Source organism: Cyanistes caeruleus, chromosome 17 (assembly GCF_971803275.1).
Source record: "Cyanistes caeruleus chromosome 17, bCyaCae1.hap1.1, whole genome shotgun sequence".
NCBI lineage: Eukaryota > Metazoa > Chordata > Aves > Passeriformes > Paridae > Cyanistes > Cyanistes caeruleus.
In genome coordinates, this window is record NC_141717.1 from 7671703 (window position 1) to 7698578 (window position 26876).

At 38.6% G+C, this 26876-nt stretch overlaps 1 protein-coding gene and 1 long non-coding RNA gene across 9 annotated transcripts in view; one reads left to right on the forward strand and one right to left on the reverse strand.

The window, feature by feature from the left end:
• The first annotated feature begins 6078 nt into the window (after positions 1 to 6078).
• LOC111935963 (uncharacterized) lies at positions 6079 to 21618 on the forward strand. Of its 4 annotated transcripts, XR_015277198.1 has the most exons (6): positions 6310 to 6419; positions 6928 to 7117; positions 10891 to 11029; positions 12080 to 12159; positions 13642 to 13921; positions 14222 to 17209. It is a non-coding gene; the product is annotated as an uncharacterized LOC111935963 (long non-coding RNA). The 4 variants fall into 4 exon arrangements; XR_015277197.1 differs by lacking the exon at positions 6928 to 7117 and having other exon boundaries at positions 6079 to 6419; XR_015277196.1 differs by lacking the exons at positions 6928 to 7117; positions 14222 to 17209 and adding an exon at positions 18621 to 21618 and having other exon boundaries at positions 6094 to 6419.
• The window catches only part of SNX29 (sorting nexin 29), a 102009-nt gene continuing 96169 nt past the window's right edge, over positions 21037 to 26876 (reverse strand). For 3 of the 5 annotated variants that reach the window (XM_086853707.1, XM_086853711.1, XM_086853712.1), the window contains one exon: positions 21037 to 26543. In XM_086853707.1, coding sequence (XP_086709833.1) covers positions 26414 to 26543 — 130 coding nt within the window. In that variant the 3' untranslated portion in view covers positions 21037 to 26413. The remainder of the gene's footprint in view (positions 26544 to 26876) is intronic. The other 2 variants (XR_015277190.1, XM_086853710.1) reach the window with 2 other exon arrangements.

Consider the following 26876-nt stretch of genomic DNA (forward strand, 5'->3'; position numbering starts at 1 on the left):
TTTTCCTGATTTCTTCATCTGGGTTTGAATTTTTCTCCTTATAAATGAGTACCAGGCCAGTGTCATGGGACTCTTAACATAAGCACAGCAACAGCAGCAAAAATCAGGATCTACTTCTCTTCTGCAAGACTCCCTGAGGAACTGTATCTGATGACTCAGACACTTTACTACTTGTTTATAGTGTTTGTATGCACAGAGCTGTGGGAAATGATAAAAGCTGGTACCTGCGGGTAAAGGAATAAGAAAATAGATGACTGATCAAAGCAAATGTTTCTGCCTGCCTGATTTTAAAAGGAAAAGAAATTTAAAACCCCAAAATTCTAGGTCACTTATAGCAATACATATCAAGAGTGACTGGCTGGATGTTCATGAAATGGCAAAGCAGTCTGCACAAAGACTGGGCACCAGACTCTATCACCTTTCACACATGTGTTCCTAGGTCAGATCCTTTCATCCCATCTGCAGCAGCCAAGATGTGCCATCAATGTAACAGATGCAGGTGGTCCCTTTCCACCCCAAAGGACAAAAAGGTCAACAGGGAGCCTGCAGGTAACACAGAGATCCCAAAGAATGCTTCTCTCCCCATCCACACACCAAGGCAGAGCTCATGTAGCTGCTATAGGCAAACCATACTACATATCAGCGATGCTTTCCAGAAAAATTCAACAGTTGGAATTCAACAAACAGTGGAGCCATTTCCCCCATAAGAATTCACTTAGCAGAGTGGGACTGCGTGCAGATGCTTAAGATAAACATAGGGACAGTACAGCATAAGAGTCTTGCATTCAAAACCCAACACAATGCCATGAGAAAAGAGTTTTCAATGGCACAAACAGAAAACAGAGACCATGGGGATGCTACCATGCAGTCACTCAACAAGGTTATCTGTGCATTTTTACCACTCTTGGTGTTATGATCAACACCAGAACTCCCAAGGAATGGACAGAGGAGTGACAAACAGTGGAGTGTTATTGCCTCCCTTCCGCACTGCAGGGTTTCATTATCCCCAGGTGATGGATCTAAGCAACCAAAATAATTTAGCATACTCACCACTGAGCATGTACTGAAGTTGCATTCAAAAAATGTATCTTTCAGGAATATTCTCCCAGTACACTTTCACCACAAAAATGTTACAAGATGCAAAGACTGAAAGGTCCATCGCAGGCACTAAGCAGCTCAGGAAGTCTAAGACATGAAACACAATCCTCATAGGAAAACCAGACCTACTCAGATTTCTGTAAGCCAGCAAGCACAGGGGAAAAGCTGATCAAAACGCAATTCTTGTAAGATTTTTTTTTTTTTAACTGAAAGGAAATTCCTTGAGGGAGACACCTAATTTTTGTTACTTCATCTTAAAATAAATTTGCAAGAAAACATTAAGTTTCTTGAGGATGAGTTTTGTTTTTTTTTTAAACAGTAACACCCAAGTCTTATATAATCTTGCAAAGCCTTTAAAGAATATGGAAATAATGTTAAGAACACTTTAAGAGTCTCCCAGACCCTACAGCATCCTGAGAACAGGAACTGTGAGACAGTCTGCCTTGTAGTATTAAACATTTCACTTTGTTATTACTAATGGCCCTGTGAAATGGATGGAAACACTTCACAGTGTAACTTCCACACAGATGGATAAGCAAATCCAATTTGATATCTTAGCAAACTACAAGACAGAGCAAGACAATTCACTGTTGCCATAAGGAAAGCTTATGACAAAGGGGAGGTATATTTCTTTTCATCCCTAGTATGCAACCTCCAAAAACAACCACTCAGATGACAACTTTCAATGAAGATCTATAATGATAAATAGCTTTTTCATATAGCAAAACCAAAAATCCTTTTTCCATTTTTCTTAAATGTCATAATGCTAATTATGACATAGATGTAATATTTGCATTCCTTTTGGGGCTGTATATTTTGTTAATATGCAAATCTGAAATAAAAGATTGGAAAAGTCACTAAGCTTAGTCTAAATTTGAATCCAGCATGTGTCATAAAAAGCAAGGCATCTGGAAAGGCAAAGGAATATGAGGTAATAGATTTACATTCTACAATACATTCATATAGACAAGAAAGGGATTAAATGAAAATCTGGGAAATCTGGATATGTTATTTTCTTTCTCTTTTTCCTTCTACCTCCCCAGAAGCCAGAGTTTGCATGACATATTTTCCCCTTGCAGTTTTTGTTTGCCATTTCCAGTTTAATAGTTAGTTTGCTATTTACTGTTGGAAAACATGAAGACAGAGCTAATGGTAAACCTCCTACCCTGTAGAATACATAGTTTAGGAAACTAATATTTGGAAGCGTGTACACACATTTTGCAAAAATCCTACAAATATTAGAGCTTCTTTTAAAATAAATCATATGTGAACATTTATGTTTTGCAACTTTTTTATTAACTCATATATCTAACCAAAGTGTCCATTGCCAATAGTGTCAGATTAAAATCACAAGCATTAGCTATTCCAGAACTGCTTGGAAATATTGCCAGTGTAAGGAGAGATAAAAGTGACCAAGTAACCACAGCAAGAATGAAAAGTCTAAGAAATATGGCGTCCAAAGGTAACACAAGACATTATTTGTGAAAACCACCCACAGTGACTCCACAGACACACGGAAGACAAATCCTACAACAGGATGATAATGTAGAGACTTATTCAATATGAATCACCTCAGTAAATGTAAAAGCTAAAGAAACTGTAAAAACCCACCAAATTCCATTACAATTCCTGCTCTCCATGGCCTACTTACACAATTTTTTCTGATATCAGAAGGCAAGGGAAAGCAAGTCTGCTTCTGTTCATGACCTATCTTTTTTAAATTCATACTAAGTGACTTTAGAGTTAATCTCACAAGTCACTCTGAAAGTAGGAAATTGTGCAAACCTGGGGTTCAAGAAATGGTCTCAAATAGCGCTGTTTATGTGGGAAACATCCATCAAGAGGCTATTATGCTATGCCTGACTGTTTTATAGCACTTCTTTCCTAATGCAGCCAGAAGATCAGGTTGGGCACTCTCATGTGGAAAAGAAAACGATGCTTCACTTTCAAACACTAAAGAAATCTCCCCAAGCTCCCAGAGAAACAGGAAAGTAGATTTGCTATGTATAGAAAGTATGGAAATAAGAGGTGGAGCTGTGTCTTCTAGAGGAGTCATCCCAGTGCCTCTACTTTAGTGGTACAGAAGGAAAGCCAGAGGGGAAAATTACCCTTTTCATGATCTTTATAGGAAAGGCACAAACTTTCTTTTCACACAGAAGAACAAGGAAGAAAACTGGCATCCAGTCCTGGGTTATTGTGAAGGAGGAGAAAAGACACAGCACTTCAAAGGCAGCAGTGATGTACCCAATAATTGCCTATGATAAACATGCACAGAGCCCAATGATTAATGCTTGAATCCCTGAACTCCCCTATAGTTCACCTTTGAGAAAAACACCCTGATTTACCTTCCTTCTTCCATTTAACCTTTACATCCTCTGCTTTCAGCAAGTTCATTCATTACCCAGGAGCTTGGCAAAGATTTCTGGTTCTACTAAAGAAAGCCCCACACACGCACATTCAACACCAGCTCAGAGACTGTTTTTTCCAAGCCCTCGCAGCTCTGTGCGAGTCAGGAATGCAAACACCTACACTTCACAAGAGGCATAGCTACAATTATCCAAAACACTCCTAACCAATGTGTACAAATACAGCCCATCAATACTCAATGAGAAAACATGGCCTCTGACTGCCTCTGCTCCTTGAATGGATGAATTATCCTTACACCTCTAAAAGCAGCAGAGACCAATACTGGACTCACTTTATATTTTTTTAATGCAATATCTAGGGTTTTGTGAAGGTTACCTTTCTATCTAATTTTTCTATATGTTTACCACAATTTTTTCTTAACTAAATCAGCCATAGTTATCTTTAAGTGGTTTGCAGTATGCCATATACTACTTAGCACAAGAATCAAGGATTATTGTTTGTTTGTTTGTTTGTTTGTGTGTTTTTTAATGACCAGTAACAACAGACACCATGAACATGAACCACATGGGATTTTCTTGCTCCACAGCTACTATACTGCTGGTCAAGCTGTAAAAGACTCTCTAGGCCATTTTGCTGCAGATGCTAGAAAGTTATATTCCATGTTTTGAGAACTAATGAAGTAATTCCTCATGGTCCAGACATTATTTTTCATTTATTTCACACATGTTCTTTTTTCAAATGCAGAAGTTGTCCAAAACCCTTCACAGGGAAAGAGGGACAGGGTCAGGTGAAATGTATAGAAATGTATAGACTAAATATGCACTTACCTGTATCTGATGCATGTTCACTTGCCCTGCAAAGAGAACAACAGGGGCTGCTTCCAGGGCTGCATAAAAAATGCTATGCTTATATAGTTATATAATTTCCCTTTATCAGATAGCCATTCCTTGCATATGACTAGTTTATTTGTAGCCTCTCCCACTTAGAATTTCCAAGAAGTGACAGTATCATCAGTCCACTGAGTCACAGTCACTGCAAATAAAGCAGCCTTTGCATGACAGATTGTCATTCCTTTAAGAAATTCCACTTTGTCAACGCCTTCCATAATACATTGCAATATGTGAGGTAAACCTTGAATGAAAATGCATGATCACAATTTAGTAATAATAATATTCTCTGTTTTTGAATTCTTAATGACAACAGGGTTTAGTGTTTAGACTGAAGGATTAGGAAATGGTATTCATAAATTCTTTTCCTTGCTCTGCCAATGACTTCCTCTTTCTCCACAGCGTTAATGGGCTTATTTTGTAATGCTGATCCATAACATATTAGTGTTATGGATCTGAAACATAATGTCCAGACTCTTGCTGCAGTCCCATCTGTCATTCAGAGGAAAGTTACTCATATCTGTGTCTCCTTCTGTAGTCTGTCAAAAGATGAGGACAATTTTATTTACCAATTTGATGGAGTTCTATACAATTAACTGAAACCACATACAATACATAATCTGTGAGCAGCTAGATATAATTGGCTAAAGAATTATGAAAGGCTGCTGCTTAAACTTCTATAAAAATTACAACTGAATTAAATCCTGTCCCATTACACAAATCAAGTCCTTCTGAGGCCTGGAAACTTCAGACACATGGTTGTAAACTTCATTTTAGATTAATTTGCCTGGTGAGTGCCGCTGAAGTAAAGTACCGAGGGAAAAACGAATACACTCAAAGACAAAAGAGCATCGAGTCTATAACATGGACTGAACAGAGAAAGGACAAAGGTTTTGAGCTTAGTTGTGAAGAGCTAAAAGGTTTCTGGTCTCCAGGCTTTTTGAGGGTTTTTGTCTATAGTACAAATACCTGTAGAGTAATGACTTGTGATTTTAAGTTTCAAAAACCAGTTATGTAGCTTATTGAAGTATTTTTGCTATATAATTTGTATAAAGAAGTGAACCGTTTGCCAAATGAGCTAATGACATTAATGGTGAGAGCAGAGGATTCACACCCCATGGGACAAAGGATAACTACTGACGTTCCTAAGAACGGAGAAAAGGCAGGTTTCCTCCAGAACCTCCTGCCTCACCAATTCTCACATGAAAAGTCTCTGGATTTCTCTTTTATGAGTAACTATATTACTTCCCTCAGTGACAAGTGTTGCAAATTGAGTAAATACTAGCAAGAAAAAAAATCATTTAGATTTTGACACCTCCTCCTCTATTAATTCACGAGTTCCTTCCTCGTTTAGCTTGCCAAGGAAGAACAAAAGAAGCGAGGCAGCCATAAGGGAAATACCGCAAAGGGCTGAGCAGTGAAGAGCCTGGTGGCATTTCGTATTTCGCAGACAGACATTAAACATCTGCTGCCTTTCTGCTCAGCCGGCAGCCACCCCGGCCAGGCGCGGCACGCTGGGGACAAGGCAGCTCACAGCTTCCCACAGCGTGTTCTCCCCGCAGCGCTCTGTAACCTTGGCGGGGTCAGCCGCGGGTAACACAAACGTTAGGGCTAAAAGCCATGATTTAAAATATTATTCCTACTAAGGTCCTCCATGCCAGGGGAGGTCAGGGGAGGCGGGCAGGGCAGGGCCCGGCGCGGCCCGGCCCTGCCCTCAGACGGTTCTAGAAACTGCTCGGCCGATTCCCCTCGGCGGTCCGCACCCAGCCGGCCGCTACCGGGGCTGGAAGTACCTTCCTGAGGGAAACCCCCGGGACAACGCCGGGTTGCTGGGGAGAGAAACCCGGGCACGGCACCCAGCCGGTTGTGAGGGAAACGCGAGCACACTCCCACGATGCCTGTGAGGCAGGATGTGCTCTAAACCGTGTTTTCTGGAGATGCTGGCACAGAAGACGCCTCAGTTCCCATCCCCTGTGGAGGCCGCCGGCTCCCCCAGCTCGGGCTGTGGCGGCTGAGGCAAGCAGTGGCCGGAGGCAGCCGCTGCCCTTCACTGTTATTAGCGGCAGGGTGAGCACAGGAAAATCATCCCGGTTTTAATTTACAGAAGGTTGCTGGAGGAGGGCACCCCGCGGGAGGAGAGCATGGGAAAACTTTAGATTGATGAATAGGGAAAAGTTTCTGCAGCAGCGCTGATCGGCAGCCAGCAGTGGCTGCTGGGAGCTGAGGTGACCTTTAGGAGGAGAAAACCCCTCCGCAGCCAAAAAGGTGGCAGATGCTTTGTGCAGGGAGGAAAGCTTGTGGCAGAGCCTGAAACTTAAATTTCAGCTGGCAAAGAGAGCGGCTGAAGGGCACACGAGGCTGCTCCAGACACCTGAGGGAGGCTCGGCTCCCCGCGGAGCGGCGCTGGAAGGCGCTCACCTGTCAATGCTTTCTGTCACTTGACTGCACCCAAACGCCACCTGTGCCACCGCCTCCGAGCTCATCCAGTGCCTGGTGACGGGGACTCTGAACACACCGTGTGCCCTCCCCGACCACAGGGCTCATCTGCGTCCCTGTTGCTCTGCTCACGTTTCAGCCCTGTCTCCATGAGGTGCAGTGGCTGACAGGTATCCAAGAGGAGGTGAAATTTAGGAGGATGACACGAAATGTGTCAGGGAAACTTGCATTAGTCCTTATCATATCAGCCTTTCCTCCTGTGCCACGGAGATAACACACACATCCGCTGCTCAGAGAGGAGGCCACTCAGGGGCTGTAATATTTCCCAGGTAACTCTTCTTTAACTACAGTTAAAAGACTCTTTTCAGGTACCAATATCCTTGCTCCAAAATACCTGTCAAAGAAAATGACAGAAAAAATGTTGCAGTCAATAACACTTCAGATTTCTCAACTTGCTGTAATACTGCCCTGCTGCAAATTGGAGGGCAAAAAAAGAAACCCAGACGCTTTGCTTTTTTTTATTGTTATACCAGGCAATTTACAAAGTACATCCTTTAATGCTGACCCCTGGACACTGCAGATATCCAGGATAGTAACACAATTTGAAGATTCAATTTTTGTTTATGAACTCTCAATTTGCTTTTCACAAGTGAAACCAATAATTGATGGGAACAAAACCCAAGGGCATCTGATATGAAAGGATATGTTGTGTTGCAGTTGTCTGACATTCCAGATTGATCTGCAGAAAGCCAAGATGTGCATGAAATTAAAAAATAAGCACATACATACATTTTAATAATGTTTTGTCAGTACCTCATCCCACTAACCTATTACAACTGGGAAAGTACAATACTCTGTGCTGGCTCTCAACATTGTCTTACAAGTACCATGCACAGATTTAACACCTGCAGTAAACATGTCCTTGTCAGACTCTTATCAGTGCTTACTTACATGTAGATGTGAAGGTGGTCTCAGGAAAACCAACCACTCATAAAAGTGCAAAATTTGGGTGCAAGGTGTGGTCACTGGCTCAGGCTATCTACAATGCTGCAGGGTTTTTTCCTCTATTGCATCACTCCTATTTGTCTAAATTATGTGACATTTCCAAAACTTAAGGTTACTTGGGAATTCTCAGAAGAGATTCTAGTTCTCTGAATTTTCCCCTTGAAAAGTTGTGGTGTCTTCATGAACCTTGACTGCTTGTTAGCAGCAGAATTCATATACTGGGGTTTTTGTTGCTGTTTCCTAGACAACCACTCCAGGTTCCCCCAGAGCTCTTGCTTTTGTGTTCCCTGATTAAGATGTACATGCTGCCTTTGGCTGATCTTATTTGTGTGAACAGTATTAATTTTCGTAGGTGTGATATTGATTAACTTTTTATTTTCTCAAACAATATTAATTCCAGTGTTTTATAAAGGATGATAGGATTACATGAATTTTAACTTTGCTAAATTACAGCTTAAGCTCCCTAATGTGGAAGTTACTCCTTTTTTTTTTTTTTTTTTCTCAAGTCAATTTCTGATTTATACAACAGACTGATTGAATTCTACAGTGTAGTTTTTTTCAGTTTTTATGCAGACCAGCCATAATTATTACATGCTCCTCTTGTCCTGTGCATTCCTAGTGCTCACTTTTCAGTCACTCAATCATGGCATTGCTGAGTTTGCCACTCAAGCTGTAACTCAAATATAAATGTGGCAGGGATGTGGCTCCTCTATTTTGGCTATTCTTGCTACTTCCAGACCCTTGCAGGAGTTTTTTTGACAGTACAAAAGCCATCAAATCTGGCATCTTGTCTTGGCTTAGCCTCTGGTAGGTGATTAGATTTCAGCTGTGGCCAGCTTCCACTCCACACAATGTAAAATCAGGTTGGGGTGAGGGAAGGAGGGGCAGCACTACAGAAATGTGGGTTTGGGTGAACCTGACTCATGAGCTTCTCTCTTCCTCCCTGCAGATCCATTCCTTCAGCAGCCAGATAAGCCCATACTGAAATGACTCAACAATTTTCAAGAAGAGCTAACTACAAAAGTGTTACCTCAAAGTTCAGGCTGAGTTTATGTGCCTTGCTCTTTAGGAAAAGTAAAAAACCAAGAACGTGCTTAATAGGCTACAAAATCAGAACCCCAAGGGGAGCTAAGATCTGGCCAACAAGTGTAGTGTCTCCATATCTTTGCCTACCAAAATTTCATTCCTTTGTCTCTCCAAGCATTTACTATATTAAAATATTAATATACAGATTATGTTGCTTTACTAAAAATGAATTATAGATGGAGGCTTTATCGGCATGAAGCTAGAGTTCTTAATACAGTTACAAAATCTTACATACTGGACAATGTATATCTGATTTGTATTTCATAGTACATTCAAAACACTTTAAGCCGTGTTATTTCTAGCATATGTCTATTTTGTATTTTTACAGTATGAACTTTTATTTTTGTGAGAAGTTGGAATCTTACAGAATTTACATAATGGTTGAATGCACTTATTTTACTTGCTGAAAACTTGTCTCTAAATAGGCCATTTTGTTTAATATAAGGATGAAAATGCAAGAATCTCAAGCAGAAATATTTTACGTGCTTTTCACCAAATCCTGAAGAAATTAATAATAAGGCTTACTGTTATAAATCTCCACCAAGAACTAGTCCTGTGTTATTTGTGTTAATAAGGTGACCTGGGGAATACAAAAAATAGAGGAAAGCTAGGTGGCATTTCCTGATTTTATGTAGTTCTTGAAGGAAAGGATCCATTTTTCATGCTGAATGAAAGTCTGTTTGCTTCACAAAGTGAGCAACTGCTTATGAATGCTTTTGAGTATAACTCACTATCTGAATAATACCTGAATTCACTTCTTGGTAAGTTGTTTGTTTGGTTTTTTTAAGGGGTTTACTGTGTCTTAAATTAGAAAGGTTACTTCTTTAAGAATCATGGGAAACAATGAAGTCCCAAAGTTTTACTGCTTGACTGTAATTCTGGAGCATAAGTCCTTTTGTAAATACTGGACTAAATGCACAAGAGGTTTTCTGTTGGTATTCTACTTTAATATTTTTCACCATCCCTTTTATTGATGCCTTGTTTTCTCACATGGCTCTTTTTGAGGAGCATTATAGACAATCAGTCAGCTTTATATGTTTCAGAATTGCTCCTGATGCCTTTCTTTCACACTAAAAAGCCTCTGTAGTACATTATACCACTTTACAAATGGGAATTTCACACTATGTTCTTTATGTACATACATAAATTGCTTTCATTTGTTTATGCCAGTGGCTTCCATGCTGGAATTGTATGACTGCTGAATAAACAACTTTTCTCCCTGAATTACTTTTTTTCATGCCATTCATATCTGCTGCCAGGCAGTATAGGGTGTATGTAACCACTCAAACTGGGGCCTCAGAGCATGACCTGATTCTTAAAATCTCCTTGGAAATAGCTTGGAATTCCTTTACAACAATGGCCTAATGGAGGAGAAATACATTTGCCCAGATTTCATCAGTGGAAGTCTATGCCTTTTTTTTCAGGCACAACTTTATTACAAAAAATAATAGTGGAAGTTGTTTGTTTTCATTTCCATCCTTCTACTGATTGACTGTAATGAGACCTCTGATCTGCAAACAAGGGAACATCACCTGAGCAACAATTCTGGCTCTTCCCCTTAACCATTTCCAGTTAAATGTTCCTGGAGTGTTCAAGCTTACTCTCATTAGTGTTTCAGAATACATTAGGTCAAAACTAGACTCCTCGCCATCCATAAAAAATTGCTGTTTCTGTGAGAGTAAGAAGGAGAATTTGCATATAAGTTCATAAAGAGCATACTCTTGAAGGGATGGAGTTTGAATTACATTATTTTACAAACTCTGAGCTCCATGTCATCTTTTTCATGATTTACTCATCCAATATCCTTTCACTCCTTCCAAAACAGTGTCTGCCCAACTGCCTATGTGCAACTGTAGTCCATGGCAGTGTCTCTCCTACTCAGTGTACAGGTGTAAGCCCATTTTTGAGTTCTTGCACTACCATGAGGAGAGAGCACCATACAAACATTTGGCTGCTGCCAGCCTTCATTTCCAAGGATACAATAACAACAACCTTTTCTGGTTCCTTGCAGAACAGATATCCTTGAGATGACTTGCCAGCTGCCAGCCAGCAAGCACAAGCCATGTGCACTGCTTAGCCAGCCAGCAGCCCAGACAAATTGCTTCCCAAGCTCTGTAATGCCAGGCTGAAACGGGGAAAATGTGAGTATGGTAAGTATAAACCTGACACCAGGGCAAGGAATGGATGAGACAGGACCCAGTTCCAAAACGATCACTTGGCACCTATGTTTGCCAGACACAGAGAAACACACATGGAAATAGGAAAATAAACTTTGACTCTGGGAAACATTTTGAACATCAGAATAAACAAATTGCATGGCTGCTTTTTTTTCCCCCCTTTATAAAGCTTATAAAGCTTTAACCTACAGGTAGAAGGAAGATAACAAATAATAAACAAAGAGAACTTGGAGATCAAGAGTCATAGCAGCCAAAGAGTCACCTTTGGACAAAGCAACTCTGCCTGGTTTGCTTTACCTGTGGGGAGAAGCTGTAGGCTCAGCCCATGGATTGAGTTTCCTGGATGTTTGTCATCAGAATGTGGCATATCTGGAGAAACCAAGTACTGGGAATCCTTCTCAATGTCTCTCAGTAGAAGGTGCAGCTAATCTATGATGGCATTGATGTTAAAATACCATGTAGTCCATTACAACCTCAACTAACTGACCTCTAATGAGAAAATGATCACAGTTTATCCCTTGCTTCTAGGTAATAGACTATAATGACTTGAACAGTTCATAGGATTATCCTTTGTTATAATGTCAAACTCAGGACAAAGAAGCAATTCTGTGTTCTCCAGTGCACTGGCAAACTTTGTAATTTGGATTTACTAAAACTGCATACCCACACAGATGCACAAATTGTTTCAGTTCAGCAATTTCAGATATTCATTGATAGGGATGTAGAAAACATGTTTATATGTGAGGGAATCTTCTTGTTAGTTAATATACTGACAGTGGGTCAATACTGGATTTGGATGGCATTTGGTATGTGCATGCTACTTGGTCTGTACTTTCCCTTCTCTCCTGGTTTATACTTCACTAAATATAAACACTTACATTCATTGAGGAGTGTTTTCATGTATCTGCACAAAGGAGTCATCTAAATCTCATAGAAAGTAAAAGGAAAGCCTCACAGACTTCACAGCATCCCTGACCTTTCCCTCACATCTGTTCTCCTCTTCCTACGCATCCGTGTATGCAGAGGCAGAAGATTTACAAAGCAGGAAAACAAACGGAGTCATACGAGTCCTTCATCCTGGGTCACATCCCTGCTTCGACAAGGTACCATTTAACCTCACAGTGAACCTGATTTCCATGGGCCATGGGAACAGTTACATAACAAAGAACAGTTGAAACACAAATAGACAAAGATTTTAAAAATCAAAGCAAAGATAAACTGTTAACTGTTATTTTTTAAAAAAAAAAAATTTACAGTAGCTTATCTTGAACTAAATACTATAAAACTACAACTTTACTATTACCATTTATCCATTAGTACTGATATTGAGTAGATAACTTCTTAAGTATCCTTTTACTCTAAATAATTTTAAAATAATGAATCTTGAGGAAAAGCTTCAGCCTTAAGAATATATCCATGTAGTATGGCTTTATACTTTGCAGAACTGTATCAGTACGGGGTCGCCCCTTGCACAGCCAGGGAATTCTCAGCTTTGACATATCTCTGCAGGACACTGTTGCTGTTTCATTTTCTTAATACTGCAATTAAGGATTTTTCAAACTATTCCTGATGGCATAGTCAAATGTACTGCACAGTTTTTTTTTACCTCTCTGAGTGAAAAACATCAGTATGCTAATTGTAAGATGCTATACATTGAAGACAACTTAAAAATCTAAACATGTCAAATGTGCTCCCTCTTCTTGTCCTTATACAAATGCTTAAAACTCCCTCACATTCCAGCTCAGTTACATCTAAATGGAACATTGCATTCTGTTTAGCAATATGTAAAAGAAGATGATAATTCATAATGCAAAATCCAATCTCACCTTAATGTGGTGGTAATAGAAAACTGCTTTTATCCCCTTCATCACATAGATGTGCTATGTGCCTTTACAGTGTTACATGTGATGAAATTTTGCAGCTACAGAGGAATCCAAATTCAATAGAAAAGGTTAGTCAGAAAGAAAACTGTTATGGTCTGTGCAGTAATAAAGACTGACCATGGTTCTTCATGAAGTTTTTCACAGAATTCCTCCTTGCAGAAGATATTCAATGGCAGGAGAGTTCTGGTGTGAAGTTCAGAGCCAATAAAGAGCACAGAGAAGTTGAAAAATCTGTAACTGTGTTGGACCTTACGCAGCTTGCAGACTTTTTTCCCTATAAATTGACTCTCTTACTCATCTTATTCTATTTTGGTAAATCAAAGGATGACTCATAGAAAATCAGAATCCAGGCACAACAAAGATACCATATAACGAGTCATTTAGTTTATACTGAGAATGTTGGCAAACGTATATGTATACATGCTGACTGCTCCCCTGAGCAGTTTCTGAAGCCTTTACTGCTGCATAATCCCATTTTACCTTAATCAATTGCATTGTGACATTAGATTTTAAAATAAGAAGGTTTGCTTATGGTAATAATGCTGTACAGCTGACTCAAGAATAATTATTATGGCTAAAATTGTAATTAAAGATACATGCCAATTGCCCAAGTTACTTGTGCTTCTTAAGAACTGTTTATTAATCAATTAAAGAATGTTTTCAGACTGATTAAATTAAAAACACCATTTCTTTCTATGCCAGGCATGTTCAGAGAAAATAACAACTGCATTTTAGTTCTGAATCCAGTATTTGAATAAGCTGGGAGAAGCACTAAATAACAAAGTAAAAGTTGACAGAGCTCAGCTGTCACCTGGCTGACATCTCGTGTCCACATCATGGCCACAAAGCTGAAATTGGTTTGGATTTCTCCTGCTGTTTTTTGTCTGGTCCTGCTCCTATGTAACAGTGGCAATTTCTGAGCAATAACCAAAACTCTGTATTACATGAGAAACTGGAGACATGGTGCAATATATGGCAGAAGGTAAGACTGCTTTTGCTTGGCCTCTTCAGCATGTTACATATTAAGATACAACAGAATCTATATGAGCTTCATAGCACACAGTAAATGACAATTTCTCCACATTGGGAGAATGGAGGGCATTGCCTTCCAACCTGGCCGATGAGTTTACATAAATGCTAAAGCCCCTCTCATTGTACATCAGGGCCTGCAGTAGAGGTCGTTGTGAGAGATAGCAGATGGGGTAACCTGTTTTAAGCTGAATGTTTCATATTCTTTCTCTCAGTTCTCTCATATCAAAGCACAGTCCTAAACTTCTTGCAGCCCCAGAACTCCAGACTGAAGAGCAAAAGCCTGTAGCCCTCAGATGTTGCAACAAGTGGATCAAACATTCAAAAACAATCTCTCTGGACCTTGCAATGTATGAGTTTGTCTTTTCTATTCTATTCTGTTTAGGAAGTTCTTAAATTGGTGTTATAAATGCACTATCTGAGTACATTTCTGAATCATGTTCTATTCTTGTCCTGTTCCCTCAAAAGAACTGATCCATGCTGTAGCATTTTGTATGGGGATTTGGCTGATCTTAGAGGTGTTTGTACTTTGAGATTCTATACTTAAATCAGAAACCACAGAGATTTTTGATACCACAGTTTTGGTCTGAACTCCAAGAATTGTGAGTCTCTGCTTTCCCCAGGAGTACAGGAAGGAATGTTTAGGATCATGCTGTTTGCTTTTGAGCTTGTATCCCAAGCATTGGTATCATGACCAACTTTTAGAACTGCCTTCTTACAGTGCATGTAAGGTATTCTCATTCCTCTCATCTTATTTTTTCTAAGAGAAGGAGTAAATCTCTTATATCTGTCATGAAAACATCCTGTGGTGGTTTTTGTCCACCTTATGGACAACTTCACACATTATCAAATACTTCTATATGGGCAGAGACCCATTCCTTTTGCAAATGCTATAAAACTAACTTGAGCCTGAGTACAGGTGGAAGGTTTCACAGAGTTCTTCCTCTTAAGGAGTAGTCAAAGAGCTGCTTCCACCTTACTGACTATATTATTTCATGTATTAACACCTCCAACATCACTGCCCTCTCTCCTGGTGGCCTGCCCCTTATACACAGACTGAAAGTGGCTCAAGGACACACTGAAGAATTACAATTCTAATCAATGTTGGAGTCAAAAATCCAGCGCACTACTGGATATGGATGTCATTTGACACAGTAAATTACAGTCAGTGTATAAACAAATAAATAAAATGCCCAAGTGTGTAACAGAATTTCATGCTTTAGCACAGATAGGCCATGAGCAGAGGATGAATTTCTAATTAAGAGAGAATTGCTATGGTAACCAGAGGTGGTCACAGATAATTGGGTGTGAAACCCCATGAGACTTCATGACAGAGGTGTCTGCATACATTATCCAGCACACTTTCTGTTTCTTAAATAGAACTACATTGTCAGGTCAAACAGAATTTTTCGTATTTTAGGTGCCTTCTTTTTGAGCAACTGAAGTGCAACTCATAAGGGGTCTCTGTTCTTTAAATGGTATCAGAACAGTCCATGTGCAAGGCCAAACTGGAGTGAGGATTCTCAGCCTTAGCTTACTCTTAATGGTGGGTTAAGAAGAGAGGTGTTTATATGTTTGCTAACCTACCTGAATGGGACACAGAAGGGAGATGACTGCCTGTGTTGGCAAAGCAGAACCATCAGGGACAGAGGAACACTGCTCCTCACAATGGGACTGTGCACATTGTCCAGCCCCATGATTAACTTGATACTGCATTGTCTTAGTTAAAACAGTTATTATTTAAAATTGGTATTTTGTTATCACAATTCATGGGAGAGTAAAGGGATAATCACAGAAGCTGAGTTATTCTGTGCAACCCAGACCAGTATGATCAGAGCAGAGGGGATGCTTAAAACTCACATTACATGAGCATAGTAACACCTGCATCAGCAACCAGTTGTGATTAAGCAAATTTACTTAAATTTACAAAAATTATTTACCAACTTAAGTACTTTTTATTAGATAGTTTTGAGTGTTATCTTAGCTAATTAGATATTCATTATCTATGTGATGAATAATATATTATCTGTGTAATGAACCGTGATGAAGATTAAAGGAAAATCTCATTATTTCAAACTGTTCTTCTGGCACAAGATTTCTAAGATTTGTATTTAAATCTGTTTTTGAACATGTGGATATGAATGAAAGGTCAGCTCTTTGCTTTGCAAATCCCTGTTTCTCTGTACCAGCTGCACTTAAAGGGCACAGAGTTAATTCAGAGCATCTAATATTCCTCTGGTCTGGAGGAACCCTGTGAATTCTCAGGACAGGATGGATTCAGAAATGGGTAGGATAAATAGATCAACTCCTGCAGAGTTCCACTACTGCTACAACTCAGAAGTTTTGAAACTCACTTCTTTTGAGACCTTCAGGATCTTTTAATTTCCCTTATGTTGGTGGTGGTTCTCAAGGTGCATTGGTGCATTGCACTTGACAGTTTCTCTCTAACCAAGGAGTCCATTAACAAGCCTCAGCACATTTTCCTGTCCCTGTTATCAGCAAAAACAAGAACATACCTGTTGTGCATCTTTAAATGAGGTAGTGGGTTATCACTAGTCTCTCTGTATATCTCTGCATATCAGCCACTCTGAAGGTGCAGTCTGTAAACACAGTAGGGCATTACAGCCGTCAGGAATTATCTGACAGAAAAATTATCAAAGGTAGTCAAAGCTCTTAGTCTGCAGTGATAGTGCCAGTCTAGCTGTGTTCTGCTGCTTCTGCATGTCCAGATTTCCCATTAATTACATCTCAGCAGGAGTTCTGCATACAGCAGTGTGGTCAAAGACATTTTCAATCCCTAAGGAAAAGCAGAGTATCATAGTGTACCCTCTGTCACGCAGGGAGGAGAACCTTCCCCATGCTGATTAAGTACAGCAGTTGACAGCAGATGTTATTTGTTAATTACTGACATATCCAAAGGGTCCTATGGCTTGACAGACTCGTTAACAGATCCATTACCCATTTTGTTTTACCTCATTATGGAACATATGGTGGCAGTTTGATATAGTACAAATTTAAACACTTTTTTAATATATTCCTACATTGAATTCCTCACTCACTTTTTCTGTTGCTTCCTGATGGGTCAGAACATGTGCTTTCTTTTATTTTCCTTTTTCCTAGTATCCAGTTACCTTGTATTTTGCAACACAGTACAGCTGCTCAGAGGTACTGATATATCTCGTCTGCCAATTCACACTTTTTTTTCACCTTTAAAAAATATCAACCAGATGGTTACCAAAAATTACAGTTACATCTAATGCATTGTTTGAAATTAAAGTACCACTGCAAAAATGCCTCTCATGTTTTTAACTGCTTGAAGCCATACGTATCACTTTGGGTGCACAAAGAACTGTGTGTTCCATCCCTGTATTAGACAAAAGCCCACTGAGAATTTGAGCTGCTTCAAGATAAAGCTGAGTGAGTAGCTAAAATGTGTGCTACACAGTATTAGTGTGTATCTAAAGCTCAGATCTGAAAAGCAGATCCTTCAAACTGCTCAGCAGCTGAAATATAAAGGACATTATATTTTATTTTAATCTTATACTTAAGAAATACACTTGTTTTTGTGCATCAGTGGAAACAAGATGTATTTCCAGTGACAGATGTCTGAGGTGTTACCTGCTTTTATTGCTAGCTAGAATGTTACTTAACTATATTAAATTATATTTGCTTTTCTACTTTTCTGTAAACCTATCTTCCCTCCTTGGAAGGCACCTGAAAATTTTCTTAGGAACAGCATGGCCAGCAGGACCAGGGCACTGATTGTCCCCCTGTCCCAGGCACTGCTGAGGCTACACCTGGAGTCCTGTGTCCAGTTCTGGGCCTTTCATGGCCACAACTGGACATGGGGGTTCTGGATCATGTCCAGAGAAAGGAGCAGAGCTGGGGAGGAGCTGGAGCACCAGAAGCAGCTGAGGGAGCTGGGGGAGCCCAGCCTGCAGAAAAAGAGGCTCAGGAAGGACCTTCTCACCCTCCCCAATTAACTGCAAGGAGGGTGCAGCCAGGTCTCCCCATTAAGAGAAGGAGGGGAAATGGCCTCAAGTTGTCCCAAGGAAGATTTAGATTGGATATCAAGAATGATTGCTTCACCAAAAGGGTTGTCAAGTCCTGGCACAGCTGCCAAGGGAAGAAGAGGACTCCCCACCCCTGGATGGATTTAAAAGTTGTGTGCACATGGCACTTGGGGACATGGGGTAATGATGGACTTGGCAGTGCTGGGGGAACAGCTGGATGTGATGATCTTAGAGGTGTTTTCCAACCTGAATGATTCAATGATTCTATATAAAATTGGGAATGTTAATAAACATCATTTAATTTCCAACTAGAAACTGAAGTGCAGAAACTGTCAGTGTAATTGGCACATGTTGAAGCGTCTTCCTTCATGGATGAATTAGCACTTGAAAAAATCAGGAATAAAATGAAGAAAAAGCAAAATACTTACAAAAATTAGGTATTTAAAATTAGAATTATCCTGATTAAATCTTTTCTTCCTATATTCACTTAACCTGTAAATATTTTTCATAGATTGAAGCTTTGTAATAGCAATATGAAATCTATTTTATAATAGCAATAATTCCCAAAGAAAGGTATTGTTTTTGACAACTCTGGCAGATGTTACTTGGAATGATTAAAAACAGGCTTTTGTCATGCAGAGTTCCACAGAATCACAGAATGTTCTGAGTTGGAAGGAACACACAAGGATCTTGGAGTCCAATTCTTAAGTGAATGGTCCAAACTAGCATCAAGTCCACGAAATGTTGATGGTGTAGAACTCACACTGAGTGAAACAAAGCCTTGATGTACCTCAGCTGATTCTGAACAATATGCAGCACAAGGAATAAAATTAATCATTAAAATATTATTAATAGGAAAATGGAGTAGTTAAAATCAGAACCAAAGCCCTATGCAAGGGTGAATTTGTCAGACATGAATTCTAGAAAACTGGGGAAGGGCAGATCTTAGTGATCCAATGGAGATCCCAAAAATATCAAAAACTCAACACAAGCAGGTGTAAAAAGTGAATCTCCAAGCAAAGAGCTTCCCACAGAAAGACCAAGCCCAAGGTGCCACAGGCTTGGTATTTTAACAATGTGCAAGTGCAGATGCTCACCCAGAGCACAACATCTTGCTCAGCACAAAGCTCTGAAGGCAGGACTTCTGTCAATGAGGGCCCACGTGACTGAACCAATTACAAGCTCCATATGAGTAAGGCTAGAAGGTGACATTAAAAATAAAGACATGAGGAATGATGGTGTATGGGATAAGGTATATGCACTTGCTGAGCATCTTTAAAATACTGGGATATTAAGAAATGTTGGAAATGGCATTTGTATCGTTGAATTGGAAATAAAAATAAAGTTACCACTATGGTTCTAACAAATCTCACATAATAAAAGCCTGCTGTCCCAGTGCAGGTCAAAAAATGTCAAGAATAATTCAGAAAATAGGCATGACACACACAATCTGCATGATGATTTCTAGAAAAAAATCAAGCACGACTTGCAATATATCAAAATGTCAGCTATCTATTTTAATTTTGGGAATACAGTAAGTTCACTCACAATACTTTAAAAGTCATTCAGAAAGACTGAAGTGCAGTAGCAAAAGTCTTACTCTAAACATTATTTTAAAAGTATCTTTGCTCTTTCTTCTGACAGATCATTTGTACAAAGCTTTTTCCATATTTCCTTAAAATTTATAGGGAAATTAAAAAAAAAACAAAAACAAACAAACAAAAAAGCAGTAAATCCTCCACAGATCCTTTCCTGAAAAGAGAAACTTTAAACTCTGTAGGCCCACATAGAAATGCCAAGCTGTTGTAATTTTCCAAACGCAACCTGAAGCTTTGCCTGGATGCCCAGAAAGATCAGTGGTCCCTTCCAATGATCTTGTTCTTCCCAGGATTTTAAAGGTGGCAACTAAGCAGCAGCATCGCAGCAGCTGAACAAAGCAGTGGGATCCAGCACATAAAGGGTTGCAACATCAACCTTGCACCTTCCAGCCTTCTCCAGCCCAGGATTGGGAATCTGCTTATCTTTCTCCTAATGATCAGGTTTTACCCTTCCCATGCAGTTCCAAGGCTCAGATGTGCTGGTGCGCAGGAAATAAAGCTCAAGTGGCCAAGAAATAACCACTAGGAACAGACCCTTGTTCTGCAGGGCTGAAACTTCACCCCTGGTGCAGGGACATGAGTCTAGACAGTCCCCATCAACAGCCTGGTGCTATTTGTGCTCTAGTACCTCAAGCAGGCAGAAAAGGGAAAAAAAAAACCTTTGCCTGAAAATATTGATTTAAAGTTTATAGCATCATTTTGCTTTATGATCTTAAGTAACTGAGATATGAAAAGCAAAACAAAATTCTAAGGACTGCCAAGACTAATTATAAGTTCTGTCATCTAACTTCTGTAATGACACCTAACCTGCTGCAGATTTTAAAAGACGGAGATAAACATCACTGTGAATTTTACAGTAAGTGTCTGTCTTTTTTTAACATGAACTGTTCACCTAATTAGATCACTCTACAATGGTAGTAGCTTAAAGAATTAAAATTGAATTAACCAGCAGGTTATTCTGTGAGTATGAGGAATCTACCAACACTTTATTTTTATTAAACTACAGCTTTGTCTGGTGGAAATTGATTCAATACATATAATGCTTCTTTTTTAAAACTTCCTTTTTCACATGATATGGAAGCATCCCATCATGAACTGGATACAAAAGTGCCAGTTATGACACAGTGATGAACTGGATATGAATTGCCAACTGTATCACAGCACAATAAAAGGAAATAAAACATTCAGATGTCAACTATCAATGTAAAAAAGCCAAACCGCACAAATGTGGCATTGCCTGGCATTATTGCCTTCCTGAGTGATTTATCTAATGTGATTATCAACTAAAATGTTCAAGATGGCTTTCAGTAAATACTACTTCTCATGTGAAGAAATAAGATTTTAACCAAGTCTATTATGTACATACATCATTCTAGAAAGACATTGAGAAAAAATGAACATAAAGAAGCAATTACAAAACAGCTGAATAGAACAAATAGGATGTATAAACACTCTGCTTCAAAGAATAGATGAAATTTTTTATTTTCTTCTTGGTAAAGTAGCATATTTTAACCTGGTTACAATAAAATTATCACAGGATATTAAAAAAAAAACCCAAGAAAGTATTTAGAAAATTTTATATATATACATTTGCTTTAAAATTCTATTATGTAAACATTAGCATAGCAAGTTAAAATAATATTACAATTCATTAATACTTATGTGAATACTGTACATATATATACTTTATTAATAATATCTTTTCTACAGTGTAATAGTAACAACAAAAAAAAATCCCTCCCCTAAGTCAAAAGAGAAATCCAGCTTCTTCAGTTGCCAACAAGTTTGGTCCCACATCCAAGACACTGAGTTCTTCATCTCAGTGATAACTAAGAAGGAAAGCACAATCTGTCAGAACTGTTTGTTCAACCACACTTACATTTTTATAATGTTTAGTGTCTTAAATGATTAATACTCAAAAAACCACTTATCACAGTTTAACTACTGTCATGGCATGGAGATAATTTCTGCAATCTTGTTAAAGGAACTCATTCCCCTACAGGGAAGTGCAATAAATTCTGTTTTGATGTGATAAAAAATGGTTGTTTTTTTGTTGGTTTTTTTTTAAGCCCAGTTATTTGCAGCAATTTGTAATTTGGAAAAGTCATTCCTTTCTAAACATTTCAGGGCTGTTGTCTAGAATAAATTCATGCCATTATGAATGAAAAACTATGCCATTAATATTGATTAGAAGTATGCTCTCATTATTTTTGTAGAAGGAATTTATAAATAATCTAAGTTCTCTATAACTGGATCATAAAAGTACAGTTAGTGGAGAGTGAGTAATAAATGAAATGTAGTGTCACACCACTGTACAACAAGTGGTTTATCTGCTATTCAATATGTGAAACACAAAGCAGGTTAATTGATAACTTTAAATGTATTTTGTATTTTATATAGATATTTTCCTATAGTAAAGTGTTTATTTGAATACAGAATGCTATGAAACTACCAAACTTATAAAATAATAATCAAGTTACTATTCCATGTGATGCAGGGTGCTGACTGAAATACCCTAACCTATAGAAGGTGAAGGAGAGAAATCCTTTACTTTCTTGAATTGTTTAATCACTTTTCCAGAAGTGATTTATAATCCAGTTCAGAAGCATTACTGTTGTTTCCAGGGAGGAGAATGTGTTTTCTTGTGGAACAGGTTTCTTTTCATATATCCTAGAGTTCCAGCTGGAAGACCCCAGGGCTGGTTCCAAGATTTGCAAGGGTATAATATAGCAGCAGGATTTGGTCAAAAATATTTATTTTTCTTTTAAACAGCTTTCCACAGGTTTCTCGTTGTAATTTCAAGCAGGTAACTATTTCTATCCACAGGTATATGTTATCTATTCTCAGAATTCCAAGACAGTAGATGAAAAATGTTTTGGAGTGGGAAGTTTGAACCTTTGAAATGACATGAAACTTCCAGCAGAACTGAGATCCCAGCATTCTTTGAAGGAAAAATAATGATATCAATATCAGAAAGCACCAATTACTGATTCTGGTAACAAAATACCAGGTTTTTGAACATTAATATGTCCTGACAGAAGCATCATTAGTTCACTGGGGGTTCACCAAGTCTCATTTATTATTAGCTAGCTTCTCTGAGTCAGTCAACCCCATTGTTAGTGGGTTTGTATTTATTGACTTGACAGCTACCATGTAGATATTATTCTCTACAATAAAACATGACTGTTACAAAAAAACCACCCCACCTTAGCGGTAGGTCACAATTTTTAGCCAGTAATCTTTAATATTGTTCTGTTCTTTCTCTACATCCTTGTATTAATTCAATCATGATGGTTTATAACTTGCAGTAGATTCTGTAAGGTAGTATGATTTGATTACAGCCATCACATCAACAATACATTCCATTAAAAAGACTTGCTTTGAAATTATTATCTTCCTAAGAATATGTGACTTAATGGACATATCAATTTAAGCCTTTATAACTATGTCAATATTCTGCCTCATATAAACCTTGGAGATTTATTATTATTATTATTGAGAACTTTGATTTTATTTGCAAAAGCCAAGTCGACACATTGCATTCTCTATAATGAATGAGAGAATCTCTAAATAAATGAGATTCTGAAAAACCACAGTCAATCTGTGAATACTGATGGAGACATCTGCAGAAGCTGGAAGAGCTCTGCCTGCTCTGCACTTCTTAGGGAAGGGCTCGGGGTGGAGGTGACTGCACAACAGCATTGCAGTAGAAGTTGTGCCACTTCCTTACAGTTTATTTTGAACAGTCACTAAAGGATGCAGAGGAGAAGCCCTGGATCTAAAGACAAAGAGGAATGAAATGCAAATGAGACCACAAATTGCTCTAGGCTGGCTCTAGCAGCCAGAACCAGCTCCAGGGCCCAGCCTGTCCCGAGTCCTGTCCTGCAATTACAGCACTGGCCACTGGTGCCACAGGAACGGTCAGTAATGAATTAATTAATAATTCATTAGTAATGAACCCAGCAGCTCATTGTGAGCCACCCACTGAGCATGGAAGGGTTTTAAGAGCTGTGAGTCAGCCAAAGGAAGTTTAGAGCTGTACAAAAATTTTAAGTGCATGGAATTGGGTGAAAAATGAATCAAAATGAAAAAAAATTCGTTCCACTGGCAGAATCATTGTTACACTTCCAGGTATTTCAGATGAGTAACAAAACTACCTGGGATTCTTAATACCAGCTGGTCAACCTTCTTCAAGTAGCTTTGCTGATTCTGGTGAATGAACAGAAGTGGGATTTGTAACAGATATACAGGATTCTAACACAGGGCCTTTCAGAATATCTTGAGGCGGTAAAAATTTGGGCATTCCTGTTAGTAGGCACCTACTGGCAGTCATGCAGGTACCTCCATAGTCTTCAACATAACCAGGGGTATAAAGTGGGAATGCCACCTTGTGAAGAAAGGCTTTCACTTGATTATTTCCTGGGATTTTAGAGAAATCACAGCTGAGCTTTTAAATGGATTAATAATGCAGCCATTATGGTATCTTGTATCACCAAGTGAACATTGTTTGCAGACTGTAATCTTAGCATCTGATACACAATTCAGCTAAAGTTAACAAAGAGCAATTTGTACACAGTTAACAAGTTTAGTATTTTTATGTAATCGACATACATACTTTAAAAATTACAAGAAGCAAGATAATCAGGAAAGAAATAACTTTAAGGACTGAATGCAGATAAAAAAAAAAAATCCTTTTAAACAACTAAAAAGAAATTCAGCCTACAGTAAATTAAATTTCTTACCATTTTCAGCTTGCTGAATAAGTACTTGAATCTGTGAATTATTTCTTGAAAATTAATACAGCTTCATGTAACAGATACATCACAAAGGTTTCCACACAGTGTTTTCTTTCAAATTTAATTGCAATTCAGTGTTAGTACATGTGCCATATTTCTACTAACCAAGTCTCTACTTTCTGAAAAATTAGTTAAAATTGTTTCAAAGTGGGACCATCATTATAGCTACTTTTCAACAAAGACAAATTAAACCATCAGCAGTGCATCAGGCTGTAGAGTTTGGAGAAGCTACTTAACTGCCAATCTACTCACTTTCCTTTCTTCTTAAGTAAGTGCCTCACTGTAACTAATACAAAACACCAACAGTAATTAATCTGTTAATGAACATACAGCAGCGAGCTCCCAGGCTGGCTTTTGGGCTTTTCTCTTTGTCTGTGTGGTAACTGAGAGTGACTGGGAAGTATTTAATTTCTGTGACATGATTTTACTTTGTGGTATTTCACCTACTGAAATTTCTGACCTGGAGAGTGAATTCCACTCCTCTCTGCCACGTTTTGCTGTCGAGTGCAATCTAAAAGCCCCATATTTCATTGGTGGGAATCCAGCACGTGAGGCTTTCACTCAGGCAGCGCTAATGCCACTCACTGTGTAGCAAAGCCCTTCTCACCTGAGAGGTGCCACTGAAAAAGACTGACCACTGACCTGCCTGAACAACACTCACTGCTCACAGGACTGCAGAACACAAGTTCCAGTTTGCTGAAACTTTAGTAAGCACTGAGGTACAAAGTTTGTTACTCATCATCAACTTGTTTTTTCCTGGAGAATAATATAAGATGTGAAAATTTAATATAATGAATGGATAATAAAATGACAAGATACATTAATTTAAGTAACATTATCCAAAAAAACTTCTGACAGGAAAGATGTTCTTACATAAAAGAAAACCAGAACACAATTGATAGAAAATTTGAACATACACTGCTTAAACTTAATGAAGAGAAGAAGATAGCTAAAACATAATTAACTGCCTACGGCAGTGCAGCTAATGGATACTGAACTGGATTCCAGTTAATCCATGTCAGGACTTCCATCACTTGTAACAATTCTTGTCAATTTTTTAGTTACAGTAGTAGCATTACAAATTACTTTTCAATAATAGGTGATGGGTAACAGGCACTTTCATTACAGGCAATTTTTAAGTATCACCATGTGAAGGGTTTTACAAAATCAGATTAAGAATTCCACCCTGCCCTGTTAATGATGGACTGTTCTGTAACATAAGCAACAAACTATTAACAAAATATAATCCAAGACTTAAAAGCACTGTTTTGTACCATGCTAATTTTGTATATCCTTGTGGTGGTTTGTAGAAATGAATAATATTGCACCTGCCTTACAGAAGACTGAAATTTCACTAAAAAATTTTTACATTCTCTGATTTTAAAGAACTACTTCCCACAAATGAATGCAATTGAGAATATCTAACTAGAAATGTACAAAAGCTGTTTTTCCACCTGTAATGTTCTTCTCATCATCTACATTGTCATGTTTTTTAAAAACCTTTGTGTCAGAGGTTTACAATAAAAAAAACACAAAACAACCCAGTCTTTCTATTTACAAAAGGTAATAAATTAGTGAGGTTCTTTTAAACACATCCTTCTGACATATTAAGTAGTGATAATCATAAAGGTTCTCCTAAGGGAAAAAAAATCGTCTTGATGTGAAGCCCACGTCTCTCTGGAAGAGAAAACTGTACATGGAAAAAGGGACAACATAATACAAACAAGGAATTCATTGTGACAGAAGGACTTCAGAGGAACAATGGAGAATTCGTGCAGTACAGCTTCACAAAACAAAGGAAATGCCGATCAGTTTGCTGAGCTCTTGTGAAGAGCCCTCATATTCTTTTGAGAAAGTGATTACTGCCTTCCAAAGTAGTTAATCAGGATATGACCCTTGGTAATGAATGTCTCTTTTCAGGATTTAAGTTGATGCAGCTGTAGTCTCTTCAGGAGCTTAAATTATAAATATAGGCTAGGAAGGAATCACAGAACAACTTAAAGTACATGCTGCCCATAGTGACAACTCAGGAGAATGGTCAGAGGTCCCCACTCTGGGGCTCCAGGCTCCGGGGCTCCCTTGGGTGGCTGCGGGACAGTTTGGGGAAGCGGGTGGTCACTTTCGAGCGATTGCTTTTGCTCACTGCTTCTCCAGAGGGTGGGATATCACTAGAGAGACAAAAAATAAACACAGAACAGCTAATTTATGTTTTATGTCAATTGTTGCATCGTTATTTCCAACATGAAAAAAGCAGATGTTATGAGAGCCTGGCACATGACTGCGAAGTACAGCACACATCTTCAACATCACGGAATTGCATTCTTTCTATTGGTGTCTCAAGTGTGAATTACAAAATGGGCTTTTTCAGAAATGAGAACTAGTAGAACTTCCAATACTTTATGGAAGATTGCAAGTTACAGGATAAAAGCAGATCTCTATGAGTTGCAGTTTAGAAATGGTGGGAAAAGCATTTTGAAGTGATAAAAGTACAAGCAAAATAG